General features: G+C 42.2%; 1 protein-coding gene across 1 annotated transcript in view; it reads left to right on the top strand.

Moving 5' to 3' along the window:
- Positions 1–8778, top strand: part of gabbr2 (gamma-aminobutyric acid type B receptor subunit 2) — a 759033-nt gene extending 750255 nt beyond the window's left edge. Inside the window, exons 18-19 of the mRNA XM_033042801.1 lie at positions 3297–3417; positions 5936–8778. Coding sequence (XP_032898692.1) covers positions 3297–3417; positions 5936–6101 — 287 coding nt within the window. The 3' untranslated portion in view covers positions 6102–8778. The remainder of the gene's footprint in view (positions 1–3296; positions 3418–5935) is intronic.
- The last annotated feature ends 9876 nt before the right edge of the window (positions 8779–18654 follow it).

Raw genomic sequence — 18654 nt, 5'->3', positions numbered from 1 at the left:
ATCTAGAGGGTAATGCATCTTTGGAATTCATCATTCAGAAAGGGAGTGAGTAGGCAGTGAGTAGGCAGTGAGTAGGCAGTGAGTAGGCAGTGAGTAGGGAGTGAGTAGGCAGTGAGTAGGCAGTGAGTAGGCAGTGAGTAGGGAGTGAGTAGGCAGTGAGTAGGCAGTGAGTAGGCAGTGAGTAGGCAGTGAGTAGGCAGTGAGTAGGCAGTGAGTAGGGAGTGAGTAGGGAGTGAGTAGGGAGTGAGTAGGCAGTGAGTAGGCAGTGAGTAGGCAGTGAGTAGGCAGTGAGTAGGCAGTGAGTAGGCAGTGAGTAGGCAGTGAGTAGGCAGTGAGTAGGGAGTGAGTAGGGAGTGAGTAGGCAGTGAGTAGGCAGTGAGTAGGCAGTGAGTAGGCAGTGAGTAGGCCACCTTGCCCCTCAAGGGCCTGTCCCACTTGGACGACCTAATCCACGAATTTAGAAGACCCTAGACGAGTTGAAAAAAATGTCAAGGTTGTGTTGACTCGCCGAAGTAAAAGACCTCCCAGACCATGTCTACGACCTCCTACGACCCCCCTCGACCTCAGTCTTCCACACCTAAGACCAACTACGACTTGCTACGAGTGGAAAATGAGCACATGATAAAATTACGCCATGTTTTTTTTGTTTTTCGGGCCAGTTACCGACCTACGATTGCCTACGACTATCTACAACCTACCTACGACCTACCTATGAGTAAAATGTGTTGATTTTTCCATGCCGACCTTTTTTCTACTCGTGGACATTTTTTATCAGGCTGGATAAAACGCCACGACCTACATGAGGCCACGAGTGCGCGGAGACCACTCATGAGCACGAGGAAGAGTAAAGGGCCTGTTCAACTTTCACGACCTAATTCACGACCTTTTTTACTCGGGGACATTTTTCATCAGGCTAGAAAAACGTCCTACTTGATGCCACAAGTACCTACGACTAGCATCACAACCTACCTACGACCTCGTGACGACCTCGTGACGACCATGCTGCGAGTATGAGTCATGGGCAAACTCGGCAGAGGTCGCCAATTAGGTCGTGAAAGTGGGACAGGGGCTTCAGTCATGTCCCACCATTCAATTACATTGTCCTGATCTGTCTCTGGTTTTAACTCTTCTCCTGTGCAAGTTCCACACAGATCTTAATTCCCTGATCTTTCAAAAATGAATCTCAAGTCTCTTTAAATACTTCTGATAATCTAACCCCCACAACTCCTCGCAAGTTTCCAGAGAATTCCATAGATTCTGTGAAAAGTTCCAATGCACTTCAGTTCTAAATAACTGCCCCTTTATCTGATAATTATGCTGTTATTCAAGACTCTCCCACCAGCGGAAACAACTCAATGTCTGTCCTGTCACATCCTCTTAGGATCTTATGTTTCTGTAAGATCAACCCTCATTTTTCCAAACCTCAAAGAATATTGATCATTTGTAATAGGACCATCCTCTCATCCCAGGAATTAGCCAAGTAAAACACTTTTTGACTGCTTCCAATTGTAGTATATCCTTGATAAATAAGTGGACCAAGATTACACATAAAATACCAGGTGCAGCCCCATAACAATTGTAATTATATTTAGTTATTTTTAAACTCCATTCCCCCAGCAATGGTGGCCAAAATGTAATGTCATCTTAATTAATGTTCAAGAAGGAACTGCAGATGCTGGAAAATCGAAGGTAGACAAAATTGCTGGAGAAACTCTGCGGGTGAGGCAGCATCTATGGAGCGAAGGAAATAGGCAACGTTTCGGGCCAAAACCCTTCCTCAGACTGATGCATGGTGAGGGGCGCGGGAAGAGGAAAGGAAGAGGAGGAGCCTGAGGGCTGAGGGAGAGCTGAGAACTGCCCAAGCGGAATATGTTGCCTATGGTTGCACAACCTAACTGCCCAGACTGCCCAAGCGGAATATGAGGTGCTGCTCCTCCAATTTCCGGTGGTGCTCACTCTGGCCATGGAGGAGGCCCAGGACAGAAAGGTCAAATTCGGAATGGGAGGGGGAGTTGAAGTGCTGAGCCACCGGGAGATCAGGTTGGTTGATGCGGACCGAGCGGAGGTGTTCGGCGAAACCATCACCAAGCCTGCGCTTGGTCTCACCGATGTAGACCAGCTGACATCTAGAGCAGCGGATGCAACAGATGAGGTTGGAGGAGATGCAAGTGAACCTCTGTCGCACCTGGGACGACTGCTTGGGTCCTTGAATGGAGTCGAGGGGGGAGGTGAAGCGGCACGTGTAGCATCTCCTGCGGTTGCAAGGGAAAGTGCCCGGGGAGGGGGTGGTGCGGTTAGGAAGGGAAGAATTGACCAAGGAGTTACGGAGGGAACGGTCTTTGCGGAAAGCAGACAGGGGAGATGGGAAGATGTGGCGAGTGGTGGGGTCACGTTGGAGGTGGCGAAAATGACGGAGGACTATTTGTTGTATGACGGCTGGTGGGGTGGAAGGTGAGGACTAGGGGGACTCTGCCCTTGTTGCGAGTGGGGGGATGGGGAGTGAGAGCAGTGTTGCGGGGTATTGAAGAGACCCTGGTGAGAGTCCGTAGGGGAGGTGAACCCCCGTTCCCTGAAGAATGAGGGCATTTCCGATGCCCTGGTGTGGAACGCTTCATCCTGGGAGCAGATGCGGCGTAGACGGAGGAATTGGGAGTAGGGGATGGAGTCCTTACAGGAAGCAGGGTGGGAAGAAGTGTAGTCTAGATAGCCATGGGAGTCAGTGGGTTTATAGTAGATGTCAGTCAAAAGACCATCACCTGTGATAGAGATAGTGAGGTTAAGAAATGGTAGGGAAGTGTCGGAAATGGTCCAGGTGTATTTAAGTGCCGGATGGAAGTTAGTGGCGAAGTTGATGAAGTTAGTGAGATGTGTGTGGGTGCAGGAGATAGCATCAATACAATTGTCGATGCAGCGGAGGTAGAGGTCATCTTAATTACTTGTTGGACATGCATGCTCTTTATTTCAGGCTGCAAGGACATTAGTCCATATCTGTAATTTCAGTCATCTGTTTGAAGGAATGATGGACACAAATTTGGTTTTATTTTTCAAAAGGGTAATTATTAAATGAGAAAATTGGAAAGATTTACAAAAGGGCAGCGGAATGCAACTGGTTGGATAGCTTTTTCCACAAACAGATATTGTTGAAAGGCCTCCTGTATCGCCGCATTATTCTCTGATGTACTCTGAGGCATTTCAATGCACATGCATTTCCAATCTTTTTTCTATTACGTGTTCAGCAAGAAAATAGTAAGAGATCCTTTAAGGCACAAAATTCATATTATCATTTATCTTTGTAGACAGCGATAAGCCTCCAATGAAAAACCACCACGATTCACGATCACAGGCACCTTGGGGCACCACACTGGACCCTTCCAGACCAAACAAGGATGGCATAGAAGATATCAACTCTCCAGAACAGTAAGTAATGACACAAGAATATTCACAAAATTCAGATCCAACCTCAACCAATATTTCTGGAATTCTGGAGGCTAATATCAACACCGTCTCCTTGATAAAAAATTCCAACAATGTAAACTATTATTAAGTCAAGATTTTTAAAAGTTTCCTCAACTGCAAACACATTGTAATGTTGCAGTATGTAATTCACCAGTAAATCCATCTTTTATGGTATTGTGCTTTGACAGAAGCTGGAATACCTTGCCAAAGGATCCCTTTGATAATCAATTTTGCTATTGGTCTCTCCAAACCAGGATAAAATCAGAGGTTTATGTTAGGGTGCTGTGATATCATTATCATGGGAACTAACAGTCTCAAACTCAGAAATTGTTCCTTTTCTGCACCTTCTGAGAGACGGCGTTCTGCAGGGTGATAATGTTCAAATCTCCCAGTCAACTTTATATTCTGTTGCAATGCAAAGGGATGATGACCAGTCTGAAGAAGGGTCTTGACCTGAACCATCGCCCATTCCTTTTCTCCAGAGATGCTGTGACACCCGCTGAGTTACTCCATCATTTTGTGTCTACCTTCGATTTAAACCAGCATCTGCAGTTCTTTCTTACACATGACTATATGCTTGTTCTCAGCTTGAGATTGTCCAGTATATGCTGGTTCTGATGTTGCAGCTGCATCCGTTTGAGGGATGACAGACCCTTTTGCTGGACGACATAATGGTTTCCTTAATGAGAGTAGCATTCTGTCTGTTAGTAAAATGAGGAACACGATGTTCACCGTAACATTTTACAATTCTACCCATGGCCAAATGTTAGAAGACATAACATAGAGAAATTCACTTTTTTTCACTGCACACATTGAGAATCAAATGCACCCTGATATTTTATTTTCCTATTTGCCCTTTATTCTTCTTGGGAAATTAAATTTCAGAGAATATTTTGACAGAATTGTTGCCAATGTATTCAGGCTCTTTACACCACCCATTGCTACTTAAGTGGTTTGGCCTTAGACAAGTTAAAATAATCCAAAATAGACACAAAATGCTGGAATCAAATAAAATGCTGGGACAGGCAGCATTTCTGGAGAGGATTGGGTGATGTTTTGGATCAAGACCCTTCTTCAGTCTAGTTGGTGTAAACCCGCATCTGCAGTTCCTTCCTACACTTAAGATAATCCAATTTAGTTTCATAGAAATCTGCAGTTCTCTTACCACCAGCTCGATGGCAAGTTTAAAGGACTCACCTCCCACATGGCAAAGGCGCCTGAACTTGGCTTTAGTTGAGAAGTATTTTTGTGGAGTTGTGTTGTCTCTGTTGAACCATGGTGCTCTGCTGCCCTGGTGGATCATTGTTCCTCAGTGGCAGTACAGTGGGCTCAAAGCAAGCTCAGGCAACATTCTACCTTCTCAGCTACCAGGGGGCACAGTGCAGGACAAGACATATTCCCATCCTCTCAGCTCATGAGGGCTTGGTCTGGGTCTGGGCAAACTCCCACCCTCCCAACTCAGGTTAAACCCTAAAAGTGAGTGTGTGGTCAACCTGGTAAAGAAATTAGACACTCCAACACCCATTTGTTCAAAAAATGAAATAAAGTGCTGGAATAACTCCGCAGGTCAGGCAGCATCTCTGGATAACATGGATAGGTAACATTTTGGGTTGGAGCCCAGTCTGAAGAAGGGTCACAACCTGAAATGTCATGTGTCCATGTTCTCATTGCATGCTGCCTGACCTGCTGAGTTACTCCAGCACTTTGTGTCTTTTTTTATATGTAAACCAGCATCTGCAATTTCTTGTTTTCCACATTTGGTCAAAATGCTCTCCTGAAATATCAGTTACTGAGATCGATGGTGAACGGGGAAAAAATATCAAGGTACCCTTGTGAAAAAGTGGTGCCCATCAGTAGAAGGAGGCCACAATGTTGTCAGCAGCAAGCTATGGCACGGGGCGGGGGTTGGTGCCTAATATCCTCTTACTGCCAGTGAACAATACTGCCAGCATCATTGTGTTGCGTATGTAACTAGTTCATCATTTGTCGTCAGGCACAGGCACTATTACAGATTTGTGCCTCTAATGCCAGTGTTTCAGATTCCCTGTTCATTCCTTCCCTCTCCCTCTTTCTACATTTATTTCTCTTCCCCTCCCCCACAAAACATAGATAGCGAGCATCGGATTATCTGAACTTGCCTTAACCACACTGCACTGGCACTCTGTGTTCGAGTTTTAAAGTGCTTCAAAAGGGGCAAAAGTGGAAAAATAGGATAAACAATAAAAACGACAAAAGGATAAACAAATGGAACGAAGCAAACAGATCTCACCCTTAGTACGTGTGTTATGGGGAGAAGGCAGGAGAATGGGGTCAGGAGGAGGAGATAGATCAGCCATGATTGAATGGCGAAGTAGACTTGATGAGTTGAATGGCCTAATTCTGCTCCAATCACTTATGATCTTATATATAGAGCAGGTTTTATTTTTGTGAAATTTTGGCAAATGTCACTTATTAACGAGCTTTTGTACTTTTTTTGCAGTATACAACGCAGACTGTCTTTGCAGCTACCCATCCTTCATCACGCCTACTTGCCATCGATAGGTGGAGTTGATGCTAGTTGTGCCAGTCCATGTGTTAGTCCCAGTGCCAGTCCGCGGCACAGACATGTGCAGCCATCATTTCGAGTCATGGTTTCCGGCCTGTAGAGAGGCTTTGTAGCCTGAACTGATGAGTACACAGCATTTGGATTGCGTACTCCACCTAGTTCTCTGCTACGTACACGACGCACGCTCTCCTTACCACAGAGGAATAGGCATTTGAAACAGACGCTACTGGGTTCCTGATCAAGTTTGTGTGGTCATGGAGAGATGTCCAGAATCTGACCTGTAGCCTTATCTGTGAAGTTTTTGTTTCTGCATAAACTGGATGTGCGTTTCCTTCCCAGAAAGAGTGACATGTTTTCTTAAGGATGCAGGGAGTGAAGTTTTATCAAAACGGAACTGTTTTTTAATGCCACAATCGTGAAGGGAGAATTATGAGCTGCTATGCAAAATTTGATATATACGAATGGTTCACACTTCAAACAAAATCTAACCATTAAATTGAAATTTTAATTGTTACATAAAATAATTGCCACTACTTCTGCACATGAATGCACAAACATCCTGTACAAGACCCCTTAATGAATTTTGATATGGAGAATGAAGCTTTATAATAATTATGTCTGATGTAGGAATGTGTTTCTAGCGTAAAAAAACATATATCTGATTCCGGAAGACTCATTCAGAGGGCTTTTGAACATGGTAAGTCAACAGTGTCGAAATTATCTTTTTACTAATTTAATAAAGTGAGATATATGAGCTAAAATATTATGTCCCCAATAGTTAAACATGATCCGGTTATCTCTTGCTTGCTGATTACTGATTTCTGGTTTTGGTGCTCATTTTTTAGTACTACTGACTGAAACCGGTGCATGATCACCACATTGGAATCTCAATGGCACCAATAGATATGAATGCAGTCATTTTCTGGTTGAACAAAAGTAAATAGTCAGCAAGTGATTAGTTTTCTTATTCTGTGTACTGAAAGCAAGAGATAAACAGGTTTGATTGTATATATACTTATTATATCCATGGACAAAATTGTACACATGACTGGTTGAAGCACTGTCACGTGAATAAATTGCCTTCATTATTTCCCCTTAACTTATATCAGCAGCAAATCTATTGCAGTAAATACTGTAACATGACAAAAGAGAGTTTATTGTGCAGTTGTCACAAAGTGCACGTTTCAGCAGTACAAAAAAAAAAGAATCTGCTTTAAAAGTGAACTTGAGGCCAAGGGTATAATAAGACAAAAATGCTGAGCGCAAATTGAGCTGGAGCATAACTCTGGACTTTTCTTTATGGTCAGCTGGCTGTCTGGTGTATGTGAAAACCTATCAGCATGCTTAAAACTTCCCAATTCAAACCACACAAGTCCACATAACTAGCTGTGTGCCTGAAACACAGAGCACATTCTCTCACCAGAGTGGAGGCACTGCATTTACCTACAGAGTTTAAGCGCAATGGCCACAGTTTTGTGGCTTCCAAACCTGTGTCGGAGCAGTGCTGGCCTTTGACTGGGTAAGACTACGCAGCTTACCATCAGAGTATTGGCGAGCGTCTTGCTGCTCATCAAATTTGAACTATCTACCTGGTTGTAGTATTATCCCCAGGATCATCCAGCGACAGGTGTGAAGCATCCTAATGCCTGTGGCAGCTCTACCCCTCTGAGTTCCATTAGAGAGCCAAGAGCAATGATGAATCATTTACAGCATTTTATGGTACTATAGGCAACTGGCTCAGGAGTTGCGCACTGAATCTGTCCCAAAGGATTGACACTAAGTTATACATTAACTTGGAGTCAAAATGGATCCCATTAAGATGCTTCCCAGGCCCAGGAGAGTTCCTGGTTGGTCATTATGACAGCTGATGAGTGCGGATTTGAGTCACTGCTCACAGACCACTTCCAACAGGATTCATATTGACTGGCACAGTGAAGTGTCCAAATAGGAGATCTGTGTTTCTCACAGCTACCATTTGCAGTTAATAGGTGTGTGTCATAACTTAGATTCTGATCGTGTCCAAAGGCCCCACTGATGCTTAGATATGCACTGTCCCAAGCCAGATTTGTATTCTGTCAAGGTTGCACAATCTCATGTTCATCAATGTCAAAGGAGCATGCTTAGTGCACTGATAAACCAGTCCTAATAAGCTTTTAGTTAACATTGTGAAGAAATGCTGTTTTCTGGTATTCTGAATGGTAACACTGGCTGTTAATGTATTTCCCTGCCTCCTTAATTCAACTTATAACCAGGTTTATTTTTGAAGACAGTTCATCATATGGAAGGAGGACTGAATACTGTATATACTGTATACACAAGTTCTCTGTAGAAATATTATTCTTAATCTAGCAGGAAACAAATTAAAGTATTGGGCTGTTGGAGGTGAGCGTGTATATCTGTGACTGTCTGTGAATACTGACTGTGTGCAGTTTATTAGGTTTAAACCATGCAGTACATTTTTGTCTTAATGATAAAGTAGTTCTTTCCTGTAAGGAAACATTTTTATTTCCTGCTAATATCAAAGACCCACAAAGTAATATAGTTATTTAATGTTTCTGTTCTTTTATACAGCAGCAAAAAGGGTAAATTTATGGAAAGGTTGTGCCTCTAAAGGCATTCTCCAAATCATATTAGTGCACAAATGCTTTAAGTAAGACTTGAACTGCCAGGACAACCTGTAAATGGACAGAAGGTTTCTTGTACCCTTATACTGCATGAATCAATTTTTAATAAAATGTTGCAAATCTGTTTTTATGAATAAAACACAAAGTACTGAATATTCCTTGTATTCTTCATTCCTGTGCATTAACATTACTCTGACAGATTTGAGACAGGTATGTGGTATTTTGCAAGGCATCCCCTGTTGTATACCTGCCACCAACAGTTACAACAGAGGTTATTTTGACACTTAATGAAAAATTCACCGACAAAAACAGTTTAATTATTTCTATTAACTGATTAGTTTCAAATATATGAATACCTGTCTTTAACATGTGCAATATATCACTTTATCATCTTACCCAAGTTAAAATGTTTACTCGACTTAATAAAATCATTTTCGGTGTAGAGATTACCTGTGCCTGAAGGTCGGATAAGCTCCTGCTCTGTCAGAATCGGCTGTGTCTTATTTCCATCCAGCAGGTGAGGCTCATAGAGCCTGCTGACAAAGACTAATGCAAGCTGTGGCCAAGTAATTTGCGACTGATTGGTGTGATATAAAGTTGGAGTGACATGAGAGGATTTGAATGGGGAATGAGTGGAAAGAAGCACATGTGCCTCCGGCTGACTAAGTCAGGGGCTTGGTAAGTTACTTATCAACCCAAAGTTGTGTGCCATGGTTTTGTTTCCACTACTATGCTGGCACATCAGTGTAAATGTAAGGCTTTTACCATTATTATTGGACTTACCATGGTCTGGCTGTCCAAAACCACAAGATGGTAAGCTTATGAGTGGTGTATCTTGCTTTGAGAAGGGGTTGATGTCAGAGGGTTGGTGGAGGCAGCTGAATAGGTAGTATTAACCTCCTAGCAAACAAGTTCGTGAGCTTCTTGCCCCTGCTCATGGGGCTGAAAATTAATAGACAGTGAAGAGGACAATCTTTGTTGATGAAGAAAATGTGCAAGTAAATGAATTCACTTCAATTGACAAAACTAGAAAATGAAGTCTTCATCTGTGACTAGTTGGATGCATTGCTGGTTTTTACTATATCGTTCCTAATAGTCTTTTTTTAACTGAGTAGGAGTTGCTTCCTCCTCTTTTTACCTTTTCCTTCCAGTATTAATTCTTGGCTTGGTACTAGTTGACCTGTGCTCACCTAAGAAAGAACACCACCGTGTTGGGGATGAACCCTTCCTCCACTACCATTTCTCCACTCAACGTAGTGCTGCTCATACGTTCCAGCAGTTCAAGGCATTCATAGCAAGCATGTGGCTGCAAGCGGCCATTGGCTTGTAATTTCCCACCTTCACTTGGTCACTGAGCCAGACAGCTGAGGGCAAAGTGAGGCAATTCCCCAGCAGTCTTACTGGGGATTTAACTGATTTAAATGGAAGAGGACAGCTGAGGTAAGTGCGGGTATTTTAATATATTTCATTGCTTGGCTTTACTTATCTGTTTTGATTTTTTTGGCATTTTGCACGTATCTTGATAATTGAACTTTCATAGTTTTGGAATGTTTTTCATTGCTTTTGAGAACCGAACAGGCTTGTTCTGAAAATTGTATTTCACGCCCTCACCCCGCTGCCTTCTTGACTTGACTTACTCGGGAATTGGTGCATCGCAGCAAGTTTTCAATAGGTGGTCAGAGGACAATAAACAATAGGTGCAGCCCTTCGAGCCAGCACCGCTATTCAATGTGATCATCCCCAATCAGTACCCCGTTCCTGCCTTCTCCCCATATCCCCTGACTCCGCTATTTTTAAGAGCCCTATCTAGCTCTCTCTTGAAAGCATCCAGAGAACCTGCCTCCACCGCCCTCTGAGGCAGAGAATTCCACAGACTCACCACTCTCTGTGAGAAAAAGTGTTTCCTTGTCTCCGTTCTAAATGGCTTACTCCTTATTCTTAAACTGTGGTCCCTGGTTCTGGACTCCCCCAACATCGGGAACATGTTTCCTGCCTCTAGTGTGTCCAAGCCCTTAACAATCTTATATGTTTCAATGAGATAGCCTCTCATCCCTCTAAACTCCAGAGTGTACAAGCCCAGCTGCTCCATTCTCTCCGTATACGACAGTCCCGCCAACCCGGGAATTAACCTTGTAAACCTACGCTGCACTCCCTCAATAGCAAGAATGTCCTTCCTCAAATTAGGGGACCAAAACTGCACACAATACTCCAGGTGTGGTCTCACTAGGGCTCTGTACAACTGCAGAAGGACCTATTTGCTCCTATATTCGATTCCTCTTGTTATAAAGGCCAACATGTCATTCGCTTTCTTCACTGCCTGCTGTACCTGAATGCTTAGTTTCATAGACTGATGTACAAGGACCCCCAGATCTCATTGTACGCCCCGCCACCTTTTCCCAACTTGACGCCATTTAGATAGTAATCTGCCTTCCTGTTTTTGCTACCAAAGTGGATAACCTCACATTTATCCATATTACACTCCATCTGCCATGCATCTGCCCACTCCCCCAACCTGTCCAAGTCACCCTGCATTCTCATAGCATCCTCACAGTTCACACTGCCACCCAGCTTTGTGTCATCTGCAAATTTGCTAATGTTACTTTGAATCCCTTCATCCAAATCATTGATGTATATTGTAAACAGCTGCGGTCCCAGCACCGAGCCTTGCGATACCCCACTAGTCACTGCCTGCCATTCTGAAAGGGACCTGTTAATCCCTACTCTTTGTTTCCTGTCTGCCAATCAATTTTCTATCCATGTCAGCACTCTACCCCCAATACCATGTGCCCTAATTTTGACCACTAATCTCCTATGTGGGACCTTATCAAATGCTTTCTGAAAGTCCAGGTACACTACATCCACTGGCTCTCCCTTGTCCATTTTCCTAGTTACATCTTAAAAAATTTCCAGAAGAGTAGTCAAGCATGGTTTCCCCTTCGTAAATCCATGCTGACTCGGACCGATCCTGTTACTGCTATCCAAATGTGCGGCTATCTCATCTTTTATAATTGACTACAGCATCTTCTCCACCACCGATGTCAGGCTAACTGGTCTATAATTCCCCGTTTTCTCCCTCACGTCTTTCTTAAAAAGTGGAATAACATTAGCTACCCTCCAATCCACAGGAACTGATCCTGAGTGGAAAATTATCACCAATGCATCCACGATTTCTAGAGCCACTTCCTTAAGTACCCTGGGATGAAGACCATCAGGCCCTGGGGATTTATCAGCCTTCAGTCCCATCAGCATTTCCTGCCTAATGTGGATTTCCTTCAGTTCCTCCATCACCTCAGATCCTCTGGCGACTAATAAATCAGGAAGATTGTCTCCTTAGTGAAGACAGATCCAAAGTACCTATTCAACGCATCTGCCATTTCCTTGTTCCCCATAATAAATTCACCCTTTTCAGTCTTCAAGGGTCCAACTTTGGTCTTAACTAATTTTTTCCCCTTCACATACCTAAAGAAGCTTTTACTATCCTGCTTTATATTCTTGGCTAGCTTACCTTCTCACCTCATCTTTTCTCCCCGTATTGTCTTTTTGGTTATCTTCTGTTGTTCTTTAAATCTGACAAAGATATTTGTGACATTTTCTCATAAACCAGTGGGAAATGTGGACTACAATTTCTGAGCCCTGATCTCTACCAAACCTTGATCACACTAGGAGTTAGACAAAAGTGCTGGAGAAACTCAGCGGGTGCGGTAGCATCTATGGAGCGAAGGAAATAGGCAAAGTTTCGGGCCAAAACCCTTCTTCAGACTGATGTAGGGTGGAGGGGAGGGGCAGGAGCAGGAAGAAAGGAAGAGGAGGAGCCAGAGGGCTGAGAAGGGAAGGAGACAGTGAGGGCTACCTAAAATTGGAGGTCAATGTTCATGCCGCTGGGGTATAAACTGCCCAAGCGAAATATGAGGTGCTGCTCCTCCAATTTCCGGTGGTCCTCAATCTGGCCATGGAGGAGGCCCAGGACAGAAAGGTCGGATTCGGAATGGGAGGGGAAGTGTTGAGCCACCGGGAAATCAAAGGATACCACACTAGTTGGTATTTTTGGATGTAGCAGCTGGTGCAGAGCCAGGTCAATGCCCAAAGTCCATGACTAGCTCTGTTCAGAGCATTGTAACAGAAGCTGAGACAGGGTCTTTGACCCTCTTTAATATCTAAAATTATCTTGGGCTGCCTTGGATGTATTCAAGTTCCTGAAGCCCTGTTGGGATTTAGCCTTTGATTGAAGAAATTGTTTCTCATCTCTGACTTAAATGGTGAACCCTTTTTCCATTGAGCCCAGTTTTGAAGACACTCCAGCCATTCTGTACCAAGCCTGTCAGGTTGCATAACAATTTTGCATGTTTCAATTAAGTCACTACTTGTTTGTGCAGGGAATATGGCCCAGATTATTTATATAACATCACCCCATTCCCAGAATTGGTGTGGTGATCTATTGCTGCACTCCTATTGCAAATTTATCTTTCTTTTGGGAGACCAGACCAATACAGAATATTCCTGGTGTGGTCTCCACAGCCCTATATAAATGAAGCAAATTATCTTTACTCTTGCACTAAAAATCAACATAACTTTTTGTCTTGCGAATTAATTGTTCCCCCTACGCATGAACTTTGAGCAACTCGTGTACACCAAGGTCTCTCTGACCACCATTTAAAAAATACTTCTATATTTTTCTACCAAAGTAGATGGACTGATATTTTTGTATTTTCTATGCAGCCTGCCATATTCTTGTACATTCCCTGAACATGAGTTCATCTCCTCTCCCACTGCCCTGACCACCCCACACCAACTCCCCAAGCCCTCTCCGCATCCTTCACTGCCACCTGGTTTTTGTATGGGTAGTTGGAAATGGAGATCCTTTGCAATTTTAAAGACCCCAACAAAAAATTGGTGCTCTTAGTCCCTCGCTCTATGGTTTTGCACCAAACGGTAGCATAATTCAAGGGGCAGAGTGCACATCTGCCAGAAAAGACTAGAGTGTTACTATTTCTGAGGATGAATGGGGTGGGGATGTCTGAGATGTTTGCAAGGGAGTTGCAAAACATATTAAATACAAATTTGAAGGATCTTGATGGAGAGGCAAGATATGTTAGGTAATAACAAGGAGCTGCAGATGCTGATTTACCAAAGACACAAAATGCTGCATTAACTCAGCAGGTCAGGCAGCATCTCTGGAGAACATGGATGGGTGATATTTTGGTTTGGGACCCTTCTTCAGACATGTGAATAGGTATTTGGATCAGAGGCTGATTGGGTGAAGGAATATTGTCAGGGGATTAGGCTTCAGCTGAGTATGTGGTGGGTAGAAGAGAATTGAATGGAGAATTGTACTGGACTGGGTGAGAATTGTACTGGACCTCCACCCAAGCTGTAAATTCTTTACTTTTTTACAAAAATACTCCTTTATTAGGTGTGTAGAATGATTTAGACAAGTTTACACTGAGCTGAGCTCAGAACAATGTGTTGCCCTTTCCCATGATCTCTTGGGGTGGTTCAATTCAGAATGTGTGCTTAGTTCTGATGTGAAATCCAAGTACAGATCACCATTGACTCGTGCTTGCTGTTGAGAGTTGCTACTTTCTCACAGAATTGAAATCTAAGGGAGATAGGGAGTGAAGTATAATAAGGCTTGAAGATGTCATGTGCCAGAAAATCATGTGATCAACCATTCAGGATTACTGCCAACTCGAGTTGGCATTCCTCTGCAGTATTCTGGCTGATTGGCATTTAATACCGTAAATGCCAACTCAACAAAGTCTGTTGTTTATCTAGAGAAATTACAATCATGCCCTTAATCGCATTTGCCCCTCAAACTTTACCCTGTACTCCTATTTTGCTTGGACGTTTGGTGTAAAGGAAAATGTATCAATAGAGGTTTACTTGTGGTCTATTCTGTGCAGGCAGGAGAAATCATCAAATTGACGTGTTTGATTCATTGCCGCTTTTATTCCCCAATGTGTAAGGTGTGATTTGCTCCAGTATATCTGGCAGCACATACAATACAACCGGTATCCATGGTGATATGAAAGAGCTATTAATATATGCTTTCAGTTAGCTTTTTTCCATTATAAAGTGCCAATAATTCCAAAATCTCGTTTAATGCCAATCTTCCTCTACAATGCCATATTAGCCTTTATTCACAGGAACAAATTCAAAATTAAGAAACATCTAGGATAATCGTTAAAACAATCTGTTATTTAGCTGGGAGTTTAATATTTGGTATTTGTTTATGCAGATCATTACCATCTGTTTTCATTTGGTTGTTCAGCCTGGCTACCCATCAGAGAGACATGGGTACTGACGTCACTCCTCTGCAGGGTGTGCTGAGGCTGGGATACAGCAACCCTCAGTATTTATGGTAGACACAAACTCAATGGAATGTTCACACATTGTTACAGAACTGATTGACTCCCATCCTAAACAAACACATAATTTTGTATTTTCATCTTTGATTTTAATCTTTGAAATGTAGATAGTGATGGCACTTTTTATGTGGAGAATATGAAATCAGCCTCTGAGAAGGTCTATTACAAAACAATTATTTAAAATTTGTTTAAAAACGGTGGGAGTGTGAGGATAAACGAAAATCAGCCCTCTATTCATGCACTTGTTAAACAGTAAATATTGTGCCATTAAGAAACGCAAGTCACTATCAGGTAACGTTATACTTTAATTTATTTAATGTTTTGATAGGGTTCCTTGAAGAAGCAGTTTCTTGGCGGTCACAAAAATGCATAATGTCATTTAGTTTCCTGCTACCCACCATTTGTAATTTAAAGATTAAAATATTGTGTTTTTTGCCACAGGCAACTAATGTGTCAGACTTTGTAAAATTGATATATGACAGTAGGTGGAGATGGACATGTTGAATTTCTTTGAGTGTGAATTTCTTGAATTTGACTTACCTGGGCAATCATTAGCTTTCCCAGGATGTACAGCATATTGACAGCCTGAGCGATCAGAACATTGATTCAATGCTGCTCAGCTTTTTAGTGAAGACTATCAAATATCTGGTACATGGGAGGCAGGTCTGGAAGGCTGGAGGCAGCAAACTGTGGCCTGTAGAGGGAAGCTGCTGAACCCTACCCCTACTCAACGCTCGAGGGCCAGAGACCGGAATGGAGGACGGTGGAAGCCCAGGGATGCAATAGAAAGGGCCGATAAAGGGCCTGTCCCACTCTCACGACCTAATTCACAACCTTTTTTACTCGTGGACATTTTTCATCAGGCTAGAAAAAACGCCCCGACCTACTTGATGCCATGAGTACCTACGAATAGCATCACGGCCTGTCTACCTACGACCTCCTACTCCCTCATTACGACCATGCTGTGAGTATGAGTCAAGGGCAAACTCGGCAAAGGTCGTGAAAGTGGGACAGGCCCTTAAGAGAGTGGACCAAGGTCAGGGCACAAAGGCTGAAGGTGACCATGCGAGGAGAGGGACAACGGTTCACTGGACGATGCAGATGGGGGCGATGGCTGAAAGCCCTGCAGCAGACTGGGCCTCGCCTGGAATGGGCGCTGTTCCAGAAGACCAAGCACGCATACTAGACTGGACTTTAATAATGGTGCCAAAACCTGGTGACTCTTGCATACAGTCTCAGTGGACTATTTCTATGCTCTTTATACTATGGGGGATTGTGTTTAGGTATGGCAATAGTTTACTGAACGGTACACACAGTTAGCTCCAGGGCTCGCCATGTAGAAGACATCAGCCTTGCAAATAAGCACTTTATTCTGAGCTCTGTCGTGGAACTTCCCTGAAGAAATGTAATACCCACATTGGTTCCTGAAACCTTTGGCCCATGACCATTTGAAGTTGAATAGATTAATTCAGGATGTTATTGAGAACTGCGGCCACACATCGCAAGCATACAGCACCCTGTAGAAGGAGCAGACCACTTGCTAAAGACTCATCAAACTGTTCCCTTGGACACCACCTCCCCCAATCTGTGGAAGAGTCTGTTGTTCTCAAAATGGCCTCATAGAGAAGTCATAGAAATAAAACATATTTCTGACATCTGTTCCTTATGTGTTTCAGGATTGTCTCATTCAGTAGTGCATTCGATCAGTTCAAAGCTAACAACCTTCTCAACAAAAAAGGCTGTTCTCATGCAGAGCAGATGCCAAATCCCATATTATTTTAGATTTTGGATCGTGAAGTAGGGTTATCCATGACTAAAGGTATTGACAATTCCTAGTTATCCTCCAAAAATTCCATAAGATTAGTCAAGCATGATTTACCCTTCGTAAATCCATGCTGACTTGGAACGATTCTTATTTTAATTCGATTAGCGCCATTCATGTTGATCTGTTTGATCTGAATCCATACTGACTGCCAGTCAGCAATTTGTGCTTCTCAATGAATTTGTCAAGTGTTTCAGTAGTTTTTCCAGTATCTTGGAGGATTGGGAAAGTAAGGAAACAGGTCTATAATTTGTGAAGTGGTGTCTATCCCCAGTTTTATATAAAGGTATAACTTTTACAATTTTCGTTTTGCTTGGGAATATACCAGTTAGAAACGGCAAGTTACAGACGTGCGTTAGTGGTTTTGCAGTACCATCAATGATTTTCTTGACTATTGTCATGTCAATTTCATTCCAATCAGTAGAAGTTTTGTTCTTACATTTATTTACAATATTCATGATTTTGTATTCCTCTACAGCTCTAAAAAAAAGTGAGCTTAGATTTCTTTCTCCATAATCATCAATAGTCCCCTCTTTGGCTGTCTCTGGATCATTGATTTTTTCTGTCAATTTTGGTCCCACACTTACAAAGAAATTGTTAAAACCACTAAAGACATCAGCGATATTATTTATGGTCTTATCGTTATCGATGAAATACTGAGGGTAACTTGAGTTTCTAGATCCATTTTAATCATGCTGTTTAACACACTCCATATACCTTTAATGTTGTTTTTATTTTTATCTAATATTTCATTATAGTTAGTATTCTTCTTTAAATAGCCTCATAATATTAGTTAACTTATTTTTATATTTCATTTCCGCCTTTTTAGTTCTATACTTTATGAATTCTCTATATAAAGTACTTTTCTTTTTGCAGGCACTTTGCAATCCCTTTGTAATCCATGGAATATTTATATATTTTTGTTTTCTACTGTATTGTTTTATTGGACAGTTTTTGTCATACAATGTTGTGAATATTTTTAAGAATGTTTCATATGCTTTGTCAATGTCTTCCTCCTCGTATATTCTCCAATCTTGTGATAGTAATTCATTTCTAAATGCATTCATAGATTTTTCCAACCTGACTCGTTTGTATTACAGATTATCAACATTCTTATCCTTCTTATAGCATTGTCATAGATTGCAAATAGTTACTGATGTCATTTATTAATAACCCGCTCACTGTATTATCTTCCATAACATTTATCAATATATTATTTATTAGCGTGGCACAGTGAGTTGTAATTCTGCTAGGTCTAGTGATTTTCGAATATATGCTCAATATTAATAAATTATAGATTAATCAATATTAAAGATGAATAAACTTGTCTGTCATGTTGTGCTTGTTTGGATTTAACAGATCTATGCTGAAATCCCCACAGATGAACCTAACCTTTTGGAATATTTTACCAAATATTTCTTCCATCCAATCCTTAAATATTTCAAAGGTAGACAAAAAATGCTGGAGAAACTCAGCAGGTAAGGCAGCATCTATGGAGAGAAGGAATTGGCGACGTTTCAGGTCAAGACCCTTCTTCAGACTGATGTCGGGGGGGTGGGGGCGTGAAAAATAAAGGAAGTAGGTGGAGGCAGTAGGACTTGTGGGAGAACTGGGATGGAGAAAGCAATGGCTATCTAAAATTAGAGAAGTCAATGTTCATACTGCTGGGGTGTAAATATTTCAATATTAGATCCCGGTGCTCTATATATACATCTCACAATTACATTTTTCTTCTTTTCCATTCAGGTTTCTATTGTGATACATTCTAGCTCGTTATCAACCGTTGTTGTCATGCTTTCCACCACCTTATATATGAAGTTTTTATCCATGTACAAAGCCATG

The sequence above is a fragment of the Amblyraja radiata genome, chromosome 2 (assembly GCF_010909765.2).
Source record: "Amblyraja radiata isolate CabotCenter1 chromosome 2, sAmbRad1.1.pri, whole genome shotgun sequence".
In the NCBI taxonomy this organism is placed as follows: Eukaryota; Metazoa; Chordata; class Chondrichthyes; order Rajiformes; family Rajidae; genus Amblyraja; species Amblyraja radiata.
The sequence above is the reverse complement of the archived record's forward strand: the minus strand, read 5'-3'. Positions and strand labels throughout refer to the sequence as shown.